The sequence below is a fragment of the Oncorhynchus clarkii genome, chromosome 23 (genome assembly GCF_045791955.1).
Source record: "Oncorhynchus clarkii lewisi isolate Uvic-CL-2024 chromosome 23, UVic_Ocla_1.0, whole genome shotgun sequence".
Taxonomy (NCBI): domain Eukaryota; kingdom Metazoa; phylum Chordata; class Actinopteri; order Salmoniformes; family Salmonidae; genus Oncorhynchus; species Oncorhynchus clarkii.
In genome coordinates, this window is record NC_092169.1 from 54,997,627 (window position 1) to 55,023,348 (window position 25,722).

The following is a 25,722-nucleotide window of genomic DNA, read 5'->3' on the forward strand; positions in this document are numbered from 1 at the left end:
CAGAACACAACACACACACACACACACACACACACACACACACACACACACACACACACGCACAACCCCACCCACACACATTTCCTGTATGATCATCAGCAGTGCATGACTGCAGATCATTTGACTGATCATTAGCCCTGGAGAGTTTTAGCCTGTTAGTAATGCTCGCCAGCAGTGCATGACTGCAGATCATTTGACTGATCATTAGCCCTGGAGAGTTTTAGCCTGTTAGCAATGCTCGCCAGCAGTGCATGAGTGCAGATCATTTGACTGATCATTAGCCCTGGAGAGTTTTAGCCTGTTAGTAATGCTCACCAGCAGTGCATGACTGCAGATCATTTGACTGATCATTAGCCCTGTAGAGTTTTAGCCTGTTAGTAATGCTCGCCAGCAGTGCATGACTGCAGATCATTTGACTGATCATTAGCCCTGGAGAGTTTTAGCCTGTTAGTAATGCTCGCCAGCAGTGCATGACTGCAGATCATTTGACTGATCATTAGCCCTGTAGAGTTTTAGCCTGTTAGTAATGCTCGCCAGCAGTGCATGACTGCAGATCATTTGACTGATCATTAGCCCTGTAGAGTTTTAGCCTGTTAGTAATGCTCGCCAGCAGTGCATGACTGCAGATCATTTGACTGATCATTAGCCCTGTAGAGTTTTAGCCTGTTAGTAATGCTCGCCAGCAGTGCATGACTGCAGATCATTTGACTGATCATTAGCCCTGGAGAGTTTTAGCCTGTTAGTAATGCTCGCCAGCAGTGCATGACTGCAGATCATTTGACTGATCATTAGCCCTGGAGAGTTTTAGCCTGTTAGTAATGCTCGCCAGCAGTGCATGACTGCAGATCATTTGACTGATCATTAGCCCTGGAGAGTTTTAGCCTGTTAGTAATGCTCGCCAGCAGTGCATGACTGCAGATCATTTGACTGATCATTAGCCCTGGAGAGTTTTAGCCTGTTAGTAATGCTCGCCAGCTCGGACCAGGCATCAGATATTTTCATTTTTTAAATGCTAATCATGTCTAGCAGGGCCCGCAGTGTCTGGTGAGTGTGTGTGGGTGTGTGTGTGTGTGTGTGTGTGTGTGTGTGTGTGTGTGTGTGTGTGTGTGTGTGTGTGTGTGTGTGTGTGTGTGTGTGTGTGTGTGTGTGTGTGTGTGTGTGTGTGTGTGTGTGTGTGTGTGTGCAGAGCTTATCTAACATACTATAGAGACTGAGCATAAACAGGAGAGTGGGTGGGCAGCAGATGAAGAGGGGCAGTAGACATGGTACCATGGTGTTGGACAGATACAGTGTGGTCTCTGACTCATTACTGTCACGCCCTGACCTTAGTTATCTTTGTTTTCTTTATTATTTTGGTTAGGTCAGGGTGTGACGAGGGGTGGTTTGTTGTGTTTTTGTCCTGTCTAGGGTTTTTGTATGTTTATGGGGTTGTTCACTAGTCTAGGTGTTTTGTATGTCTATTGGTTGCCTAGATTTATTGTTGTCTCTGATTGGGAACCATATTTAGGCAGCCATATTCCTTGGGTAATTTGTGGGTGATTGTCTATGTGATGTTGCATGTTCACGGTTGTTTAGTGTTCTTTCGTCTTACATTAAAAGTACAGTGCCTTGCGAAAGTATTCGGCCCCCTTGAACTTTGCGAACTTTTGCCACATTTCAGGCTTCAAACATAAAGATATAAAACTGTATTTTTTTTGTGAAGAATCAACAACAAGTGGGACACAATCATGAAGTGGAACGACATTTATTGGATATTTCAAACTTTTTTAACAAATCAAAAACTGAAAAATTGGGCGTGCAAAATTATTCAGCCCCTTTACTTTCAGTGCAGCAAACTCTCTCCAGAAGTTCAGTGAGGATCTCTGAATGATCCAATGTTGACCTAAATGACTAATGATGATAAATACAATCCACCTGTGTGTAATCAAGTCTCGTATAAATGCACCTGCACTGTGATAGTCTCAGAGGTCCGTTAAAAGAGCAGAGAGCATCATGAAGAACAAGGAACACACCAGGCAGGTCCGAGATACTGTTGTGAAGAAGTTTAAAGCCGGATTTGGATACAAAAAGATTTCCCAAGCTTTAAACATTCCAAGGAGCACTGTGCAAGCGATAATATTGAAATGGAAGGAGTATCAGACCACTGCAAATCTACCAAGACCTGGCCGTCCCTCTAAACTTTCAGCTCATACAAGGAGAAGACTGATCAGAGATGCAGCCAAGAGGCCCATGATCACTCTGGATGAACTGCAGAGATCTACAGCTGAGGTGGGAGACTCTGTCCATAGGACAACAATCAGTCGTATATTGCACAAATCTGGCCTTTATGGAAGAGTGGCAAGAAGAAAGCCATTTCTTAAAGATATCCATAAAAAGTGTTGGTTAAAGTTTGCCACAAGCCACCTGGGAGACACACCAAACATGTGGAAGAAGGTGCTCTGGTCAGATGAAACAATGCAACAATGCAAAATGTTATGTTTGGCGTAAAAGCAACACAGCTCATCACCTTGAACACACCATCCCCACTGTCAAACATGGTGGTGGCAGCATCATGGTTTGGGCCTGCTTTTCTTCAGCAGGGACAGGGAAGATGGTTAAAATGGATGGGAAGATGGATGGAGCCAAATACAGGACCATTCTGGAAGAAAACCTGATGGAGTCTGCAAAAGACCTGAGACTGGGACGGAGATTTGTCTTCCAACAAGACAATGATCCAAAACATAAAGCAAAATCTACAATGGAATGGTTCAAAAATAAACATATCCAGGTGTTAGAATGGCCAAGTCAAAGTCCAGACCTGAATCCAATCGAGAATCTGTGGAAAGAACTGAAAACTGCTGTTCACAAATGCTCTCCATCCAACCTCACTGAGCTCGAGCTGTTTTGCAAGGAGGAATGGGAAAAAAATTCAGTCTCTCGATGTGAAAAACTGATAGAGACATACCCCAAGCGACTTACAGCTGTAATCGCAGCAAAAGGTGGCGCTACAAAGTATTAACTTAAGGGGGCTGAATAATTTTGCACGCCCAATTTTTCAGTTTTTGATTTGTTAAAAAAGTTTGAAATATCCAATAAATGTCGTTCCACTTCATGATTGTGTCCAACTTGTTGTTGATTCTTCACAAAAAAATACAGTTTTATATCTTTATGTTTGAAGCCTGAAATGTGGCAAAAGGTCGCAAAGTTCAAGGGGGCCGAATACTTTCGCAAGGCACTGTATATATATCACAGACTGTCTGAGGAATGATGCTGGAAAAGGTCTTGAATACAAATTCCTCCTACGGTCCTTTGAATACACTTCAATGGTTCTTTGAATACACTTCAATGGTACATTAGTTTTGGTCAGTGGAAAGGTCAATTCGATCCATTTTGTTAGTCGACAGGTGATATTCTGACTTCATCAGATCCATGCACTTTACTCACATTGACGGCAATTAATTATTTACAAAAATAAAGACATGTAAGCAATTTGCTTGTGTTCGTTCATCTCAGCTGGGAATCAGGTCCTATGTGAGAGGAGTGTTCATCAAGTTCTCCCACTTAAAAACATGCGAGAGGCCTGTAATTTTCATCATAGGTACACTTCAACTATGACAGACAAAATGAGGAAAAAAATGATTTTATTTGCAAATTATGGTGGAAAATAAGTATTTGGTCAATAACAAAAGTTTATCTCAGTACTTTGTTATATACCCTTTGTTGGCAATGACAGAGGTCAAACGTTTTCTGTAAGTCTTCACAAGGTTTTCACACACTGTTGCTGGTATTTTGGCCCATTCCTACATGCAGATCTCCTCTAGAGCAGTGATGTTTTGGGGCTGTTGCTAGGCAACACGGACTTTCAACTCCCTCCAAAGATTATAGCATTATATGGTAATGGCCAGCCTATTTATTATATATATACATTATATACACTATAGCTCCAACCTCAGATGTGCGTCAAGGTCCAGACGTGTGTGTGTGTGTGTGTGTGTGTGTGTGTGTGTGTGTGTGTGTGTGTGTGTGTGTGTGTGTGTGTGTGTGTGTGTGTGTGTCAGACTATCCAACGGATGAAAACACATTGTGATTCAGACGGTTTTCTTTGTGTTTCACAGCTGTTAAGAATCAAGTCACAGGCAGCTTCATATTGAACGCAAAAAGTGGAGATGCCAAGTCCAGAACCTTCATCGACAGCGGTTTGGAGTGGGAGTACGTCTTCGGAAGCGGCGAGAAAGAAACCCTGAAAACAATCGGCCCCCTTCACGAGGGCATCGTTGTTCTGGTAAGAAGACGAAACTGATGGATCTAGTAAGACACACACCCAGACACAGACACACATACACACCCAGACACGTGCACACACACACACACGTACAGGCTGAATTTTTAAACATTGACAAGTGACAGTTGGGATGCAGGTGTGTCCCATTCTCATTTTACCCAAAACAGGCCGACCAAAATTATCACTATCCGACACATTCCTTAAAGTCATCATCTCTTCTCTGGCAGTAGCAGTCAGCCATCAGCCTATCTTGCTAGACTAGCCTGCCTAAGTATGCTGCAGAGCTGTCTGTAGTCATCCTGTTTAGCTAGGCTAACCTGCCTAAATATACTGCAGAGCTGTCTGTAGTCATCCTGTGTAGCTAGGCTAACCTGTCTAAATATACTGCAGAGTTGTCTGTAGTCATCCTGTTTAGCTAGGCTAACCTGTCTAAGTAAGCTGCAGAGTTGTCTGTAGTCATCCTGTTTAGCTAGGCTAACCTGCCTAAATATACTGCAGAGCTGTCTGTAGTCATCCTGTTTAGCTAGGCTAACCTGCCTAAATATACTGCAGAGCTGTCTGTAGTCATCCTGTTTAGCTAGGCTAACCTGTCTAAATATACTGCAGAGCTGTCTGTAGTCATCCTGTTTAGCTAGGCTAACCTGCCTAAGTAAGCTGCAGAGCTGTCTGTAGTCATCCTATCTAGCTAGGCTAACCTGCCTAAGTAAGCTGCAGAGCTGTCTGTAGTCATCCTATCTAGCTAGGCTAATCTGCCTAAGTAAGCTGCAGAGCTGTCTGTAGTCATCCTATCTAGCTAGGCTAATCTGCCTAAGTAAGCTGCAGAGCTGTCTGTAGTCATCCTATCTAGCTAGGCTAACCTGCCTAAGTAAGCTGCAGAGCTGTCTGTAGTCATCCTATCTAGCTAGGCTAATCTGCCTAAGTAAGCTGCAGAGCTGTCTGTAGAAATTATTTGACTAGTTCTTCAAAGTAGTTCAGGTAAACGTTCACCAACTGTCTGTCCCTCTTGTTGTGTACATTCCTCTCTCAAATGGTCTGTGTGTATCTAACCGAACGTAGCAGGAGTAAAAGTGTATGTATCTCTGCCTAAACTGTGGGGAAAACTGCCGAAAGGGATTATGGTCATTGTAGTTAAATACCACTTTTATGTGCTGAACTAGGTTGAAAATTTGCTTAATGAAAAACTTCATCTCCCTTCAGCCCATCGTCCCACTTAGTTCTTGAGATGAGTTCTCTTGTGAATGATTTGATTTCCCTCTAGAGGAAATGTGCATTGGGTTCACAAATAACGGAACAAAATGGAATTCAAGTAATTGAACTGACGTTGGTGAATTAGTTGTTTAATAATCGAAAAAAAATGGAAATGTTGGTTAATTGCTCAGCACTATTGTCCACTGTGTGTGTGTGTGTGTGTGTGTGTGTGTGTGTGTGTGTGTGTGTGTGTGTGTGTGTGTGTGTGTGTGTGTGTGTGTGTGTGTGTGTGTGTGTGTGTGTGTGTGTGTGTGTGTGTGTGATTTTGGTTTTACTATCTTTGTGGGGACCAGAAGTCCTTACAGGGATAGTAAAACGAGGACAATTCGGGACAAGTAGGGACATTTCACCTGTCCCCACAAGGAAAAAAGCTATTTTAGGCTTAGGATCTTAGGCTTAGGTTTGGGGATAGGATTTGGGGTTAATGTTAAGGTCAGACTTAGGTTAAGGGTTAGGTTTAGGGATTAGGACCTTGAATGGGAATCAATTGTTTATCTTTCTCTCACTCTCTTTCTCGCTCTCTGTCTTTCCTCTCTGTCTTTCTCTCACTCTCTTTCTCCCTGTGTCTCTCTCTCTGTCATTGTGTCCTCTTTCTCCCTGTCCTCTTCTAGGTCATTCCACAGGAGGAGGACACTAAGATCAGTCTGACATATAAGTACATTATCCATGAGGACCTGCTGCCGGTCATCACCAATAACAACGTTCTCCTGGCCGAGCTGGATACCTACGAGTGGGCCCTGAAGAGCTGGTCGCAGTGCTCTAAACCCTGTGGGGGAGGTGTGTGTATGGGGGGGCCTGGTTGTGGAGTGGCTCTTTAGACCAGATTAATTCAATTTCACCTGCTACAGAAAGGTCCCTGATGGTTGTTTCCATTTGTGCCTGGCCTGCCAAGTACCCCTGCTGTGGGTTGGTGCTATTCTCCCAACCTGGCAACCTGCTGTGGGTTGGTTCTATTGGTCCAACCTGGCAACCTGCTGTGGGTTGCTGCTATTGGCCCAACCTGACAACCTGCTGTGGGTTCGTGCTATTGGCCCAACCTGGCAACCTACTGTGGGTTCGTGCTATTGGCCCAACCTGGCAACCTGCTGTGGGTTGGTGCTATTGGCCCAACCTGGCAACCTGTGGGTTGATGCTATTGTCCCAACCTGGTTGACGCAGAGCAGAGCCTAAATGTCCTCAGGGCATGCTGCTCAGGGGTCTCTGACACATTCACATTCAAATGGTTCTTCCTACCCTGTTGCTCTGTCATAGTGTGTGTGTGTGTGTGTGTGTGTGTGTGTGTGTGTGTGTGTGTGTGTGTGTGTGTGTGTGTGTGTGTGTGTGTGTGTGTGTGTGTGTGTGTGTGTGTGTGTGTGTGTGTGTGTGTGTGTGTGTTAGTACCACCTGCATTTTCTTTCTGTCAAATGATTTACAGTATAAATTAGAAAATGTTATGTTTTTGTCAGACGTTACAACAGATTGTACTAAACCCATTTAATTGGACCATCTGGCAGGTATACAGTACACCAAATACGGATGCAGGAGGAAGAGCGACAGTCGACTGGTGCACCGGAACCTCTGTGAAACCAGCAAGAAGCCCAAACCCATCCGGAAGAGGTGCAACGTGAACGAGTGCAGCCAGCCAACGTGAGCTCCTCTCCCCTTCACTCTCCCCCTCTATCCTTTCTCTGTCCATGTCCGAGCCATGTTGATAGGAGAGCATCCATTTCATCATCATCATCATCATCATCATCGCTCTAAGGGACACTTCCTCTCGAAGAGGGACTGAAGCTAATGCACTCTGTCTGGATGACTAACCTAGTCATTCCCAGTAATGGACAGATTGAATTATGAGATAATAACCTAGTCGTTCCCAGTAGTGGACAGATTGAATAATGAGATAATAACCTAGTCATTCCCAGTAGTGGACAGATTGAATAATGAGATAATAATCTAGTCGTTCCCAGTAGTGGACAGATTGAATAATGAGATAATAACCTAGTCATTCCCAGTAATGGACAGATTGAATAATGAGATAATAACCTAGTCATTCCCAGTAATGGACAGATTGAATAATGAGATAATAACCTAGTCGTTCCCAGTAGTGGACAGATTGAATAATGAGATAATAACCTAGTCGTTCTCAGTAGTGGACAGATTGAATAATGAGATAATAACCTAGTCATTCCCAGTAGTGGACAGATTGAATAATGAGATAATAACCTAGTCATTCCCAGTAGTGGACAGATTGAATAATGAGATAATAACCTAGTCATTCCCAGTAGTGGACAGATTGAATAATGAGATAATAACCTAGTCATTCCCAGTAGTGGACAGATTGAATAATGAGATAATAACCTAGTCATTCCCAGTAGTGGACAGATTGAATAATGAGATAATAACCTAGTTATTCCCAGTAGTGGACAGATTGAATAATGAGATAATAACCTAGTCATTCTCAGTAGTGGACAGATTGAATAATGAGATAATAACCTAGTCATTCTCAGTAGTGGACAGATTGAATGATGAGATAATAACCTAGTCGTTCTCAGTAGTGGACAGATTGAATAATGAGATAATAACCTAGTCGTTCTCAGTAGTGGACAGATTGAATAATGAGATAATAACCTAGTCATTCCCAGTAGTGGACAGATTGAATAATGAGATAATAACCTAGTCATTCCCAGTAGTGGACAGATTGAATAATGAGATAATAACCTAGTCATTCCCAGTAGTGGACAGATTGAATAATGAGATGATAACCTAGTCGTTCCCAGTAGTGGACAGATTGAATAATGAGATAATAACCTAGTTATTCCCAGTAGTGGACAGATTGAATAATGAGATAATAACCTAGTCATTCTCAGTAGTGGACAGATTGAATAATGAGATAATAACCTAGTCATTCTCAGTAGTGGACAGATTGAATAATGAGATAATAACCTAGTCGTTCTCAGTAGTGGACAGATTGAATAATGAGATAATAACCTAGTAATTCCCAGTAGTGGACAGATTGAATAATGAGATAATAACCTATTCATTCTCAGTAGTGGACAGATTGAATAATGAGATAATAACCTAGTCGTTCTCAGTAGTGGACAGATTGAATAATGAGATAATAACCTAGTCATTTCCAGTAGTGGACAGATTGAATAATGAGATAATAACCTAGTCATTCCCATTAATGGACAGATTGAATAATGTGCTCTCTCTTGTTCTGTCTGCTCCCCCCCTCCTTCTTATTCTGTCTGCCCCCAATCCTCCCTCTCTCTCCCTCTCTCCCTCCCTCTCTCTCCCTCCTCTCCCAGGTGGTTGGTGGAGGAGTGGAACCCGTGCAGTAAGACGTGTGGGAAGATTGGCTACCAGTCCAGGGTTGTTCAGTGTATGCAGGCCCTCCACAACGGCACCAACCGGACGGTCCACACTAAGTACTGTACAGAGGACAAGCCTGAGACCAGGAAGGTCTGTAACCCCTCTGCCTGCCCTGCGCAGTGGAGGACAGGGGCCTGGTCACAGGTGGGTCCCAGCATAGAGCTTCACCACAGAGTATACTCTAGACAAGGGCCTGGACACAGGTGGGTCCCAGCATAGAGCTTCACCACAGAGTATACTCTAGACAAGGGCCTGGACACAGGTGGGTCCCAGCATAGAGCTTCACCACAGAGTATACTCTAGACAAGGGCCTGGACACAGGTGGGTCCCAGCATAGAGCTTCACTACAGAGTATACTCTAGACAAGGGCCTGGTCACAGGTGGGTCACAGCATGGAGCTCCACCACAAAGCCTACAGTACAGACAGTGGCCTGGTCATGGAGCTCCACCACTGAGCATTCTCTAGACAAGGGACCAGTCACAGGTGGGTCCCAGCATGGAGCTCCGCCACAGAGCCTTCAGTACAGTTAGGGGCCTGATCATGGAGCTCCGCCACAGAGCCTTCAGTACAGACAGGGACCTGGACATGGAGCTCTGTCACACAGCTCACAGTACTAGTTATCAGAGTTGGGGGGTCAACTCGATTTCAATTCAATCAATGATGGAATTATAATTTCTGTTCACTAAAATAGAATTGTAGTTTTCTTTGAGAAATTGACCTAATTGAATTGTAATGAAGCTGAACTCTGGTGTGGAACATTCTCCAGTCACCACACACTGAAGGACGTGAAGAGGATGGTTAGCGTATCCAGACCCTCTAGCAGTCCAGTTTTATTGATTTTGTTGAATATAAACACTTTTTTCCTGTGTTGTTTACCAGGTTTTCTGGAAAGAGAAGTTGCTCTATATGGATTTGTTTTAGGAATTGTGCTAGCTGACTGTTCTAGGGATTTCAGCGCTGTTTCTAAGAACGGTGAAGAGCCAGCTGCTTTGAGTCTCGTCTGACCCGCTGTCTCTCTGTGGGGCCACCACAGTGTTCAGTAAGCCACAGGTTATCTGACCCGCTGTCTCTCTGTGTCTCTCTGTGGGGCCAGTGTTCAGTAAGCTGTGGAGAGGGGATTCGACAGAGACAGGTTATCTGACCCGCTGTCTCTCTGTGTCTCTCTGTGGGGCCACCACAGTGTTCAGTAAGCTGTGGAGAGGGGATTCGACAGAGACAGGTTATCTGACCCGCTGTCTCTCTGTGTCTCTCTGTGTGGCCACCACAGTGTTCAGTAAGCTGTGGAGAGGGGATTCGACAGAGACAGGTTATCTGACCCGCTGTCTCTCTGTGTGGCCACCACAGTGTTCAGTAAGCTGTGGAGAGGGGATTCGACAGAGACAGGTTATCTGACCCGCTGTCTCTCTGTGTCTCTCTGTGTGGCCACCACAGTGTTCAGTAAGCTGTGGAGAGGGGATTCGACAGAGACAGGTTATCTGACCCGCTGTCTCTCTGTGTCTCTCTGTGTGGCCACCACAGTGTTCAGTAAGCTGTGGAGAGGGGATTCGACAGAGACAGGTTATCTGACCCGCTGTCTCTCTGTGTCTCTCTGTGTGGCCACCACAGTGTTCAGTAAGCTGTGGAGAGGGGATTCGACAGAGACAGGTTATCTGACCCGCTGTCTCTCTGTGTCTCTCTGTGTGGCCACCACAGTGTTCAGTAAGCTGTGGAGAGGGGATTCGACAGAGACAGGTTATCTGACCCGCTGTCTCTCTGTGTCTCTCTGTGTGGCCACCACAGTGTTCAGTAAGCTGTGGAGAGGGGATTCGACAGAGACAGGTTATCTGACCCGCTGTCTCTCTGTGTCTCTCTGTGTGGCCACCACAGTGTTCAGTAAGCTGTGGAGAGGGGATTCGACAGAGACAGGTTATCTGACCCGCTGTCTCTCTGTGTGGCCACCACAGTGTTCAGTAAGCTGTGGAGAGGGGATTCGACAGAGACAGGTTATCTGACCCGCTGTCTCTCTGTGTCTCTCTGTGTGGCCACCACAGTGTTCAGTAAGCTGTGGAGAGGGGATTCGACAGAGACAGGTTATCTGACCCGCTGTCTCTCTGTGTCTCTCTGTGTGGCCACCACAGTGTTCAGTAAGCTGTGGAGAGGGGATTCGACAGAGACAGGTTATCTGACCCACTGTCTCTCTGTGTCTCTCTGTGTGGCCACCACAGTGTTCAGTAAGCTGTGGAGAGGGGATTCGACAGAGACAGGTTATCTGACCCGCTGTCTCTCTGTGTCTCTCTGTGTGGCCACCACAGTGTTCAGTAAGCTGTGGAGAGGGGATTCGACAGAGACAGGTTGTGTGTAGAGCCACAGACAACACCATCGGCCATTGTGAGGGAGACAAGCCTGAAACTGTCCTCATCTGTAAACTGAGCCCGTGTCCAGGTAGAGTACATACACACACACATGCATGCTCACACACACACACACACACACACACACACACACACACACACACACACACACACACACACACACACACACACACACACACACACACACACACACACACACACACACAAAGATAGAAGTCACTGATGTGTAATAACTGTTTCTCCTGCTATCCCTATAAGTGCTTCAGGAGACCTCTGTAGCACTTATTGTTTGTGTGTGTGTGTGTGTGTGTGTGTGTGTGTGTGTGTGTGTGTGTGTGTGTGCACGTCTGTATCTGTGTCTATACATGCATCTGAACAGTTGGGAAAGGCCAATATAAATGGACCCTTCTCCTCCATAACTCCTGTTGGGAATGGGGGGGAATTGAGCTTTGTACCCAGTTCTGTTTTCTGAGGAGTGACTTCCAGGGGGTGAAACACTTTTAGGGGACACCTCTTTATGAAGTATTAGAAAGGAGGATGAGAGTTGTCCAAACATGAATGGGTGACATTTAGGAGAGGAGAGGAACAGGGGTTCTTAAAGAGCTCTGATTACCTGGGGAGACAGGAGAGGAGAGGGAACAGGGGTTCTTGAAGAGCTCTGATTACCTGGGGAGACAGGAGAGGAGGGGGTTCTTAAAGAGATCTGATTACCTGGGGAGACAGGAGAGGAGAGGAGAGGAGGGGGTTCTTTAAGAGCTCTGATTACCTGGGGAGACAGGAGAGGAGAGGAGGGGGTTCTTAAAGAGCTCTGATTACCTGGGGAGACAGGAGAGGAGAGGAGGGGGTTCTTTAAGAGCTCTGATTACCTGGGGAGACAGGAGAGGAGAGGAGGGGGTTCTTAAAGAGATCTGATTACCTGGGGAGACAGGAGAGGAGAGGCACAGGGGTTCTTAAAGAGCTCTGATTACCTGGGGAGACAGGAGAGGAGGGGTGGGGGTTCTTAAAGAGATCTGATTACCTGGGGAGACAGGAGAGGAGAGGAGGGGAGTCTTAAAGAGATCTGATTACCTGGGGAGACAGGAGAGGAGGGGGTTCTTTAAGAGCTCTGATTACCTGGGGAGACAGGAGAGGAGAGGAGGGGGTTCTTTAAGAGCTCTGATTACCTGGGGAGACAGGAGAGGAGGGGGTTCTTAAAGAGATCTGATTACCTGGAGAGACAGGAGAGGAACAGGGTTTTTTAAAGAGCTCTGATTACCTGGGGAGACAGGAGAGGAGAGTAGGGGGTTCTTAAAGAGCTCTGATTACCTGGGGAGACAGGAGAGGAGAGGAACAGGGGTTCTTAAAGAGCTCTGATTACCTGGGGAGACAGGAGAGGAGAGGGTTCTTTAAGAGCTCTGATTACCTGGGGAGACAGGAGAGGAGAGGAGCAGGGGTTCTTAAAGAGATCTGATTACCTGGGGAGACAGGAGAGGAGAGAAGGGGGTTCTTTAAGAGCTCTGATTACCTGGGGAGACAGGAGAGGAGAGGAACAGGGTTTCTTAAAGAGATCTGATTACCTGGGGAGACAGGAGAGGAGAGGAGGGGGTTCTTAAAGACCTCTGATTACCTGGGGAGACAGGAGAGGAGAGGAGCAGGGGTTCTTAAAGAGCTCTGATTACCTGGGGAGACAGGAGAAGAGAGGAGGGGGTTCTTAAAGACCTCTGATTACCTGGGGAGACAGGAGAAGAGAGGCACAGTGGTTCTTAAAGAGCTCTGATTACCTGGGGAGTTTGGAACAGTTGCAAACCCCTAGTTCGGGAACCGCTGCCATAGCAATTTCCTTTTGGTGCTTTATGTAACCTTTTTTTGAAGGTTCTATGAAGAACCATGCTCAAGGTTCTAAATGGAACATGGTGCTAATGTTCTATAAAGAACCATTAATAAAAGGTTCTATATAGCATCAAAAAGGGTTCCACTATGGTTGCAACCCTTTTCTTATGGTCCTTTATAGAACCTTTATGGAGAATGGTTCTATAAAGAACCTTCTTTAATCTTAAAGGTTCTTTGTAGATCCTATTGAAAACCATACAGGGTTTTATTCTGGTCAGACATGTTATATTGTTAAAATTCCATAGGTGTTATTATTGACAAGTTGAAACAAGTGAGCTTCCTCTGGAACAGCTGGGGTCCCTGAGGAGAGAATTGAGACCCACTGACTGATTTAGTTGGCTGTTCTCAACTAACACAAGGCCATAACATGAGTCTTTCACAGGACACCATCACTGGCCATTGTCATATCTAATATGTAATGGAATTAGACACGCCCCAAAATATTCTAATGAGCTGCTTCCCCTACATTTTAATTATCACTAAAAGAGACAAGACCCATTTTATGAACCGTAAAGAACCCTAGTTCTGAACCGTAAAGAACCCTAGTTCTGAACTGTAAAGAACCCTAGTTCTTAACTGTAAAGAACCCTAGTTCTGAACTGTAAAGAACCCTAGTTCTGAACTGTAAAGAACCCTAGTTCTGAACTGTAAAGAACCCTAGTTCTGAACTGTAAAGAACCCTAGTTCTGAACTGTAAAGAACCCTAGTTCTGAACCGTAAAGAACCCTAGTTCTGAACCGTAAAGAACCCTAGTTCTGAACTGTAAAGAACCCTAGTTCTGAACTGTAAAGAACCCTAGTTCTGAACTGTAAAGAATCCTAGTTCTGAACTGTAAAGAACCCTAGTTCTGAACTGTAAAGAACCCTAGTTCTGAACTGTAAAGAACCCTAGTTCTGAACCGTAAAGAACCCTAGTTCTGAACCGTAAAGAACCCTAGTTCTGAACCGTAAAGAACCCTAGTTCTGAACTGTAAAGAACCCTAGTTCTGAACTGTAAAGAACCCTAGTTCTGAACTGTAAAGAACCCTAGTTCTGAACTGTAAAGAACCCTAGTTCTGAACTGTAAAGAACCATTGAAGAGCTCAAAGGGCTATTTGAGGCATTATGGTTCCACATAGAACCATCACCTTCCCAAAGAACCCTTATGTAGGGTTGCAGTTCAGGTCACGTTCCCCAAAATGTCCAGGATGTCCAGAACTCCCAGTTGGTACATTACCAGAAGAAGTAAGGGAAAAAGCAAGAAATCTGGAATCGTCCAACCTGGATTTCTGGAAAACCTATGATTTTTGCAACCCACCATGTAATTATCTGTAAAGCTTGCCGTCTCTCATCCTCTGGTAAAAACAGGACAGTCATCGCTGCCCCCGTTCACTAAAGAAGCGATGGAGAATTCAACGACAAAGACGGAGGGTGTACATCAGATTGTTCCTGAGAATCCTGTCCACAAACTCTCCTTCAGTAAGTGAGCATGGGATGCTTCTATTGGATTTTATTGGATTCTAGTCTATTCTATTCTTCTATTGGATTTTATTGTATTCTAGTCTATTCTATTATTCTATTGGATTTTATTGGATTCTAGTCTATTCTATTATTCTATTGGATTTTATTGGATTCTAGTCTATTCTATTCTTCTATTGGATTTTATTGTATTCTAGTCTATTCTATTATTCTATTGGATTTTATTGGATTCTAGTCTATTCTATTCTTCTATTGGATTTTATTGGATTCTAGTCTATTCTATTCTTAGCAGCTTAGCGTTATAAACATCTGATATTAAAGAGTGTGTCTGGGAAATATGTTTGAGGTACAGTATGTAGCGAATTCGGGGAATAGCCCTGACTGGGACCCATAACCTTTAGGCGTTACACCAAGACATCCAAATCTGTTCTTTTGTGACCAACTTTTTATTCAGATTTGTATTTTTATTTCAGAGCGCGTTTACAAGTACAAAAACAATCAAATAAATGTGTACAAAGATAACCCAGTCCCCATCCAGCCACCCTCAGTCGTTCCTTGACTAGCACCATTCCTTCTTGTTGTCGATGATTCTAGTGTTATAACTTCTAATAGTAACTGTATCCACTGGTTATATGGGAGAGAGTGAGGTGGTCGGCCATCTTTAGAGCCAATCATTTTTCAGCAGCAGTGTCACGGTCGTGTGTTGAATGAATGGACCAAGGCGCAGCGTGCATAGAGTTCCACATGTTTATTAGATGAAACTCACAGGGAAAAAAACAATAAAGCTCAAAACGAAAACGTGATGCCAGCAACTAGACATGGACAAGATCCCACAAAAACCCAGTGGGAAAAGGCTGCATAACTATGATCCCCAATCAGAGACAATGATAGACAGCTGCCTCTGATTGGGAACCATACCAGGTCAACATAGAAATGTAAAAACTAGACTACCCACCCTAGTCACACCCTGACCTAACCATAATAGAGAATATAAAGGATCTCTAAGGTCAGGGAGTGACGAGCAGTGTTGCCTTCCAGCAGTTGTCTTCTCTGATTGATTGAGAGATTCAAGGGGCTTTCATCGTTAAGTAACATAATTAAAGCGAAGCGTTGAATATTTAAATTCATGGCCTTCAGGGGGGAACAAAGGCATTTATCTGCAGGGCACACCCACATCAAATGAAAATGTGCCTACCTGATTTAGGGGACACAGTGAACAGTTGCGAGTTGGGGCCAATTTCAGCAGAAAATTTTTCTTTGGTGTTAAATACAGTAAATTAACAAACTTAAAATGTATAAATTGGTGGTTTGAATTACAGAATGCCAAGGTCATATTTTTTCCATATTCTGTTCGAGTTAAAGGGTTGTTCGGATTCAAGTAGATCTGTAGACCATACTTTTTTTAATGGCTAGCTCAGAATATGAGCTTTCCAAAAGTTGTTTATATATCATAGTGCACTCCTTTCAGGAGCCCAGATAACTTATTTTATACATCCCATCATTGGAGGTTTCAGTAGCTGGGTTTACCAAAGGACTCCATAGGCCAGCACAGCTGACTTATGTTGTAAATATAGAAACATGTTTCCTTGGAATGTTCTTAAACCATTAATGATATTAGTAAGGATACGGATTCCACATTGGGACCAGTGAGGGGATGCTAAAGGCTGTCCTCCAGATCACAAGGCATTATTGTGAAATATTGGCGTTTTGAATCCCAGTTACATTGTTCTTCAAATAGAAACAGTGTGAGCAATAATAGCATTCAAGCATAGTTTACATTGTGTAAGGGCCGTATCAGTGGAGACCACCTCTTCCAGGACAATACACCAGTTTACATTGTGTAAGGGATGTATCAGTGGAGACCACCTCTTCCAGGACAATACACCAGTTTACATTGTGTAAGGGATGTATCAGTGGAGACCACCTCTTCCAGGACAATACACCAGTTTACATTGTGTAAGGGATGTATCAGTGGAGACCACCTCTTCCAGGACAATACACCAGTTTACATTGTGTAAGGGCTGTATCAGTGGAGACCACCTCTTCCAGGACAATACACCAGTTTACATTGTGTAAGGGATGTATCAGTGGAGACCACCTCTTCCAGGTCAATAGGAGACTCCATATTACATTGTGTAAGGGATGTATCAGTGGAGACCACCTCTTCCAGGCCAATAGGAGACACTATATTACATTGTGTAAGGGCTGTATCAGTGAAGACCACCTCTTCCAGGCCAATACACCAGTTTACATTGTGTAAGGGCTGTATCAGTGGAGACCACCTCTTCCAGGCCAATAGGAGACTCCATATTACATTGTGTAAGGGCTGTATCAGTGGAGACCACCTCTTCCAGGCCGATAGGAGACACCATATTACATTGTGTAAGGGATGTATCAGTGAAGACCAACTGCAACGCTGCTGGGTTTTTCACACTGAACAGTTTCTCGTGTGTATCAAGAATGGTCCACCACCCAAAGGACATCCAGCTAACTTGACACAACATTGGAGTCAACATGGGTCAGCATCGTTGTGGAACACGTTTGACACCTTGGAGATTCCATACCCCGGCGAATTGGGGCTGCTCTGAGGGCAAAAGGGGTGCGACTCAATATAAGGAAGGTGTTCCTAATGTTTTCTACACTCCGTGTATATCTACTACCAAAATATTTAAAATTGGAAACGATTGAGATTCCATAAGTATAATTATTTTGTCGACTGGGGGGGGGGTGTTGAAGAAAATAAATCTGTCCGCGCCTCAGATACTACATCAGTCCGCTAATAGAGGACTAGTAAAGGCCAGATGCACTACTTTTGTGAAATATATATTTTTATTAAATTCTGATTTTGCAGGGAGTGCTGCAGCACCCTCACTCAGCACCCCTTACTTCCCACGGTTATGTCCGTGTGGATCCATTTGGGTAAGTAAGTCTCGAGACCGGATGACAACATTTTGGAAAACAGTTTAATATCTGTGTTTATCAAAGATAGAAGGCCAGTTTTATTGCTTCTTTAATTAGCACTACAGTTTCCAGCTGTGCTAACATAATTGCGAAAGGGTTTTGGTCAATGATCAATTTGCGTTTTAAAATAATAAACTTGGATTAGCTAACACAACATGCCATTTTAGCACATAAGTGATTGTTGCTGATAATGGGCCTCTGTACGCCTATGTAGGTATTCCATTAAAAATCTGCTGTTTCCCAGCTACATGACCTTTAAAAGGTCATTTACAACGTAAACAATGTCTACACTGTATTTCTGATCAATTTGATGTTATTTTAATGGACAAAAAATCTGAATTTCTTTCAAAAACAAGGACATTTCTAATTTCTAGTGACCCTAAACTTTTGAACGGTAGTGTATATATATGCATTATTAATGATGTAATTGTTATCTTTAGTGTTAATAGGCCATAGATGTGAAACAAATAAACAGGTTCCACAGTAAAACCCAGCCATTGGTCGTTCTCCATCCAGGTCATAGTGTCGTTCCTCTGTTACATTGGCCACTGTCTCCAAACTTTCCACTTCAGTAGAGTATGTATACATTTTTTAGAAAGGAGCAGTGCAAGAGATTCATTTATCGGTTTTAATTGCAAGTCGAAGGCAGACGTAATTTCCTCACTAACAATCTCTTGGATAGTATTGGCCAACTCTTTCTGTTGTCAGGTGTTTGAATAAACATCTTTATGTTGCATTCAAGCCTCAGTTTTGGATGTATTAATTTTTTCGACAGTGTGCGGGTCGCCATCTCTTCCATCTCTTTCTGTAGACCATACTTTTTTAATGGCTAGCTCAGAATATGAGCTTTCCAAAAGTTGTTTATATGCTCTTCCATCATTGTTATTTTGACTCCTACACACCTGGAACAGACACTATTCAGTAGTAAGGACCTTAAAACAGAGCAGACGGCATCTTATCATTCATGGGTATTGAGAAGCGCCATGTTATGAATGGACAGAATAGGTTACTGGAGAGAAATAGACCTGCTATCGTTCTTTTTTAATACAGTGACCAGCCCACACCTTAATGTGATGTTATATGTAATACACGTTTATTTGAAAATAAGTCAGTTCATTCCTAGTTATTTTGCAAAAGAATAGCCAGGAGAAAGCCACAAGTTTTCGATGCATGCCAGCGGAGCGGGATACGGTTGAAGAGGTTGCCAGGTGTTGTGTTGCCAGGTGTTGGGTTGCCAGGTGTTGGGTTGCCAGGTGTTGGGTTGCCAGGTGTTGGTTTGCCAGGTGTTGGGTTGCCAGGTGCTGGGTTGCCAGGTGTTGGGTTGCCAGGTGTTGGGTTGCCAGGTGTTGGGTTGCCAGGTGTTGGGTTGCCAGGTGTTGGGTTGCCAGGTGTTGGGTTGCCAGGTGCTGGGTTGCCAGGTGTTGGGTTGCCAGGTGCTGGGTTGCCAGGTGTTGGGTTAAGGTCACTACTGTATGAGGAAAGAGCTGTAATGTGTCTGACTCTGACTCTGCTCTCGCCCCACAGATGAGCCATGTCTTGGAGACAAGTCTATATTCTGCCAGATGGAGGTCCTAGCCCGTTACTGTTCCATTCCTGGCTACAACAAGCTGTGCTGTGAGTCCTGCAACAGGAAGGAAGGCTTCACCACCCTCTTCTCTCCATCCCCAGACCTCCACAAGACTGGAGGATCCTCCGACTCAGACTCTGAGACTGGCCAGGAGACCTCTACCCAGCCCAACCCCACCCAACCATCAGACTCCCCGCTCCCCACCACCACCCAGAGCCCATCCCGAACCACTAAGACCCCTAGACGGCCTCGCTCCACTGCTCAGGGCCTGACCACCTCACCATCGGCGAGTGCCGTCGTTCCCCAGGGTCCTTCCTTTGGGGTCAGGGATGGAGACTTGGTCCCTGGGCTCCCTTCTCTACCTCCAGGTCCCAGCCCGCCTCTCCGGCCCCGGCTCCGATCCATCGCTTCTCCAGACTCCAATGGAGACGCTGCTTTATCGCCATCTAAAGAGCACAGCAGTCCAAACAACCGCTCTTTAGGCCAATCCACCGGCCCCGGCCCTGAACCCGGGCCTGCTGGAACTGTGGCTGGCGTTGCTGCTGCCAGGTCAAGAAGGGAGGATGTAGGATCAGACTCGGCTCACAGAACCAGAACAACCAGGACCCTGTCCCATGTGCTGACATGATCACTGACTTATCCTGGGACTTGCTGCTCAGTAATATGGTCCACCGTGACTTCTGTCAGCTCAACGTTATTGCAACGTTGTTACAGCATTAGAGTGTTACAGCGTTACAATGTGACAATGTTACAATATGACAATGTTACAATGTGACAACTTTATTACAACATTATTACAACCATCTGATGGATTAACCTGGACTGGACTCTCACCCGATTGCTGCAAGAATAAATTAACATAAAATAAAAAATAAAATCCATGCCAGTGGACTTAGACCACTAATGGTTACCTCATCGAACCAGCAGAGTGATCTCTATGCATTTGCACTGCATCACTCAGCCCTCTCTGCTTCAGTTAATAAATGGAATAATAAACAAGAAAATAAAATGGTGCTGGAACTAAAATGACTACAAGACATGTTAAACAATGTGACGACTGCATTGCTACCATTAACTTCCTGATCTGTGTACAGTTGTGCAAACGTATTTTGAAAGTGCATCAGAACTACTTATTGAACTTTAATATTGTGAAGATATTGTGTGGCACGGCCCAAAAAAAAAAACTTCACTTTGGGGGGCTGTCACAAGTTGAAGTGATGATGTCACAAGTATTGGTGATGTCACCAGTTTGGAGATGATGTCACAATGTATTGGTGATGATGTCAGAGTGTCTTGGTGATGATGGCACTTCCTCCAGGGAGCTTTGTAACCTCTCCCCATTGGTGCTCTTATTGTTGACGTGCTTCCCAAACAACCATTTACAAGAGATTGACCTCAGAGGTCATCTAAAGGTCAACAGGTCAAGTCTGTTTGTAAAGCCAACCCCACTGTAGCATGCACATTACCTTTGTGGAAAAACTCACACATATGCTTTAAAAGATAAAAAGAAAACCATTCTTGATATTTTTTTTGTAAGTGATATATTTTTCAAGTAATATTGTATATAGTGTACATTTCAGCAGCATATTATTATCTAAGAAACTAACAGCCAGCCAACAGAATGTAAAGTATAATGATGTCAGTCGAGAAGTAGAGAGAATGCTGTAAGTCTGCAGAGTGGTTGGTCTGATGTCACGCTGTTTCAAGTTGTGCATTACCTCATTTCTGTCTTGCAGTTCATAACATCATTATGTGTATTGTATAGTTCTTGTATATACATGAATGAAAAGCTTTAAATGTTAATATTTATTACATTTTTAAATGGTAGGGAGAAAAAAAACGTTTGAAAGAAAAATGTAAAAGTTGTTGTCTTTTTTTGCATCATCTTGGTCCGAGTCGAGAGCTAATTAGCTGGTGGAAAAACTCAGTCAGATTAGGACAATAATCCTTTTTCCTATACTCAAACTTTTTTTTTATGCTAACAGCAGGATTCAGTTCATCCCAGACCACATCTTAAAAGGAGTTGATACATTGATCTTTAGACTTCTAAATATTGATGATGTATACCCATTGATTCTTGAAGAATATATCTCATTAGAATAGTTCAACTGTCGTACCCAATCAGAACTCTAAAATACGCTGACTGTACAAACATTAAGACTTAGTTGTGTCAACTGTAAATTTTGGTGTTCCTCAAGGTTCCGTTTTAGGACCACTATTGTTTTCACTATATACTTTACCTCTTGGGGATGTCATTCAAAAACATCATGTTAACTTTCACTGCTATGCGGATGACACACAGCTGTACATTTCAATGAAACATGGTGAAGCCCCAAAATTGCCCTCGCTGGAAGCCTGTGTTTCAGACATAAGGAAGTGGATGGCTGCAAACTTTCTTCTTTTAAACTCGGACAAAACAGAGATGCTTGTTCTAGGTCTCAATAAACAAAGAGATCTTCTGTTGAATCTTACAATTAATCTTGATGGTTGTACAGTCGTCTCAAATAAAACTGTGAAGGACCTCGGCGTTACTCTGGACCCTGATCGCTCTTTTGACGAACATATCAAGATTGTTTCAAGAACAGCTTTTTACCATCTACGTAACATTGCAAAGATCAGAAATGTTCCATACAAAATTGATGCAGAAAAATTCCTCCATGCTTTTGTTACTTCTAGGTTAGACTACTGCAATGCTCTACTATGTACATACCTAGACGTACGCTACGGTCACAAGACGCAGGCCTCCTAATTGTCCCTAGAATTTCTAAGCAAACAGCTGGAGGCAGGGCTTTCTCCTATAGAGCTCCATTTTTATGGGATGGTCTGCCTACCCATGTGAGAGACGCAGACTCGGTCTTAACTTTTAAGTCTTTATTGAAGACTCATCTCTTCAGTAGGTTCTATGATTGAGTGTAGTCTGGCCCAGGAGTGTGAAGGTGAACAGAAAGGTTCTGGAGCAACGAACCGCCCTTGCTGTCTCTGCCTAGCCGGTTCCCCTCTCTCCACTGGGATTATCTGCCTCTAACTCTATTACAGGGGCCGAGTCACTGGCTTACTGGTGCTCTTCCATGCCGTCCCTAGGAGGGGTGCGTCACTTGAGTGGGTTGAGTCACTGGTCTTCCTGTCTGGGATGGCGCCCCACCCCCCTTGGGTTGTGCCATGGCGGAGATCTTTGTGGGCTATACTCAGCCTTGTCTCAGGATGGTAAGTTGGTGGTTGAAGATATCCATCTAGTGGTGTGGGGATTGTGCTTTGGCAAAGTGGGTGGGGTTATATCCTGCCTGTTTGGCCCTGTCCGGTGGTATCATCGGATGGGGCCACAGTGTCTCCTGACCCCTCCTGTCTCAGCCTCCAGTATTTATGCTGCAGTAGTTTATGTGACCGTAGAATACGTTATGCCATCAATTAAAATAAATACATCAATATTAGCTGTGAAATAATTTTCAGACAGGGAGGGACCAGGAAATGAGGTCACAATGCGGACAGTGGGCGATGTAGACACTTTTCATAAAATATCACAATTCGAATGTGGACAATATCAGGACACATGACACGTTAGTACTAGGTATTATAACGGTGGATTCTGAATGATGGTGGTGACGAGTTGTCGTGCAGAGTACCGCGTTATTGGAAACTCACGCTGTTCTGCGGGCAGTATTGCCAGTTTTGACAAGATGGAGTACAGCAAACTTTTCGTAGCAGGGTTAGGATAACTTAAATAGCAAGTTAGGAGAATTAACATAGCAAGTTAGAAGAATTAGGTTAAGGTTAGGAAAAGGGTTAGGGTTAAAAGGTCACCTAAAATCAGTGTTGTGTTCGAGACCACCTAAAGTGAGATCGATTGAAGACCAAGACCGGAGCAAATCGAGCCACTCTAAAAATGTTTACTAACCCAAACACAGTGGGGAACAATGGGCCTTCTACGCATTCAGAGAAGGGCTAAGGATGAATAAAATAATGATTATAATAATGATAATTATATTATTATTTTCAATTCTGTTCTGAATAAATCTGGGCGGCAGGTAGCCTAGTGGTTAGAGCGTTGGACTAGTAAACGAAAGGTTGCAAGATTGAATCCCCGAGCTGACAAGGTAAAAAATCTGCCCCTGAACAAGGCAGCCCACTGTTCCTATGCTGTCATTGAAAATAAGAATTTGTTCTTAACTGACTTGCCTAGTTAAACCAAAGGTAAAAAAACATCTTCAGTTTTTGTTGGAAAGGAAAGGGATTTATCTCTGGGGAGAAATATCTCTGGGATTGGGTAGCCCATCAGAAGCAAGATTAAGGCGTCTGCCATTCAACTGTTTTAGGGAAACATTTTGGAGTGACAGTGGAATCAACCAATCACATTTTGACTTCATGAGTGGGACCGTTTTTACAAAAACATATGGAAACAACATGCCACTGCGCAATAGCGAGCAGTAGTTTTCCCACGGCCTAGCTAGCTAGCTAGCTTTTGTTGTCAGCTGGTTTGCAGCGGCTGTTGCAGCTGTTATCCAAGAGGATGTTGTTGCTAATTTGTTAGCTTCTCCATTTTCAAGAATAACTTTTAACAAGTTAAGTTTCATATGATGTTCATCATCGGGTGAGTGGAACTGTGTTTGTTATTGCGGCGTGCTTCCTATTGGTAGTCGTCTCTTTGAAAATAACTTGTGTGTGTGTGTGAAACGTTGTTGCATTTTAAGTGGAACTGACAGCATTTTAGCATCATGAAATCTTATTAAAGTCTGTTCATGTACACCCCCAGGAAGAATGACACTTAAAAACAAATAATCTGACAATCGACCACTTAGATATGGTCATATCCACGTTTTCATAAATTCTTAGAATGTTTGGGAATTCCGTATGCTTAATGCATTTGTGGAAAATTCTATAGCAGTATAGAGTGAGAAAGCGGCCGTGTGTTTGGACAATCAATAGACATTGCAGTAAATAAAACTGAATAAAACCATCTGTCTTGTCCAGAATCATTCACTTTGAACTGGACTGTGTGTTTACAGGCAGTAGGGTCTGTCATCATTCACTTTGAACTGGACTGTGTGTTTACAGGCAGTAGGGCCTGTCATCATTCACTTTGAACTGGACTGTGTGTTTACAGGCAGTAGGGTCTGTCATCATTCACTTTGAACTGGACTGTGTGTTTACAGGCAGTAGGGCCTGTCATCATTCACTTTGAACTGGACTGTGTGTTTACAGGCAGTAGGGTCTGTCATCATTCACTTTGAACTGGACTGTGTGTTTACAGGCAGTAGGGTCTGTCATCATTCACTTTGAACTGGACTGTGTGTTTACAGGCAGTAGGGTCTGTCATCATTCACTTTGAACTGGACTGTGTGTTTACAGGCAGTAGGGCCTGTCATCATTCACTTTGAACTGGACTGTGTGTTTACAGGAAGTTGCAACAGCGAGACATTAGATCATTAGAACGCATTCGCCAAAAGACACAAAATACACCTGAATGGATTTCTGTCAATATATAAATACCACAGAAGTCCTCTTACATTTGGGAACTTTACAGTCCTATTGATCAAACAACCATGAAAAGGTAGACTCTCTCTCTCCCTCAGTTATGCATATCAACAGGATCAACAACTAATGCTAGCCAGAGTGAGATGAACTAAAATCTAACGAGGGAACATTAGATAAACCCTCTCAAACTTTTTCAGCTAGTTGGCCATCAAAATTGCACTGATAAACGATGGGGAATTGTAGCCTCCATGTCCTTCTGCAGCTTGCCTGCCAATGCATTCTTGTCCCAACCAAGCACCCAAGCTAACTGGCTAAAGTTGCAACTCTAGCTGTGTATATCCATCGAAAAACGATATGAGGGGAAAAAGTAGTCACTCACCCACTCCTCCAATGGCATGACATCCTCCTAGCAAATATCTAGCTAGCTATCTAACTAGCTAGCTAACTCTAGGCTCTGTATTTTTAGCTTGCTACATAGATACGCTAGCCTATTAGCAATGTTTTGATTGATTTGTAATCATTGCCCTTGCTAGTTTGATTGTATTGACATTCCCAGCTTTAGTTACATTCGTCATTGAAACTGAAACAGTGCATCCGGAATGGAGGCAGCAGGCGATGTACCAGGCCAGCTGTGATTTACAACCTGACAGGCCAGCTGTGATTTACAACCTGACAGGCCAGCTGGGATTAACAACCTGACAGACCAGCTGGGATTAACAACCTGACAGGCCAGCTGGGATTAACAACCTGACAGGCCAGCTGGGATTTACAACCTGACAGGCCAGCTGGGATTTACAACCTGACGGGCCAGCTGGGATTTACAACCTGATGGGCCAGCTGGGATTTACAACCTGACAGGCCAACTGGGATTTACAACCTGACGGGCCAGCTGGGATTTACAACCTGACAGGCCAGCTGGGATTAACAACTTGACGGGCCAGCTGAGATTTACAACCTGACAGGCCAGCTGGGATTTACAACCTGACAGGCCAGCTGGGATTAACAACTTGACAGGCCAGCTGGGATTAACAACCTGACAGGCCAGCTGGGATTAACAACTTGACGGGCCAGCTGGGATTTACAACCTGACAGGCCAGCTGGGATTTACAACCTGACAGGCCAGCTGGGATTTACAAACTGACAGGCCAGCTGGGATTTACAACCTGACGGGCCAGCTGGGATTTACA

The 25,722-nt window shown here is 44.0% G+C and overlaps 1 protein-coding gene across 2 annotated transcripts in view; it reads left to right on the forward strand.

Moving 5' to 3' along the window:
* LOC139381244 (A disintegrin and metalloproteinase with thrombospondin motifs 3) overlaps positions 1 to 20,921 on the forward strand; it is a 134,954-nt gene extending 114,033 nt beyond the window's left edge. The window contains exons 16-22 of one of the 2 annotated variants that reach the window (XM_071124718.1): positions 4,095 to 4,261; positions 6,121 to 6,286; positions 7,003 to 7,135; positions 8,797 to 9,004; positions 11,153 to 11,282; positions 14,428 to 14,538; positions 19,024 to 20,921. In XM_071124718.1, the coding sequence (XP_070980819.1) occupies positions 4,095 to 4,261; positions 6,121 to 6,286; positions 7,003 to 7,135; positions 8,797 to 9,004; positions 11,153 to 11,282; positions 14,428 to 14,538; positions 19,024 to 19,694 (1,586 nt within the window). In that variant the 3' untranslated portion in view covers positions 19,695 to 20,921. The remainder of the gene's footprint in view (positions 1 to 4,094; positions 4,262 to 6,120; positions 6,287 to 7,002; positions 7,136 to 8,796; positions 9,005 to 11,152; positions 11,283 to 14,427; positions 14,539 to 19,023) is intronic. The other variant, XM_071124720.1, reaches the window with a different exon arrangement.
* The last annotated feature ends 4,801 nt before the right edge of the window (positions 20,922 to 25,722 follow it).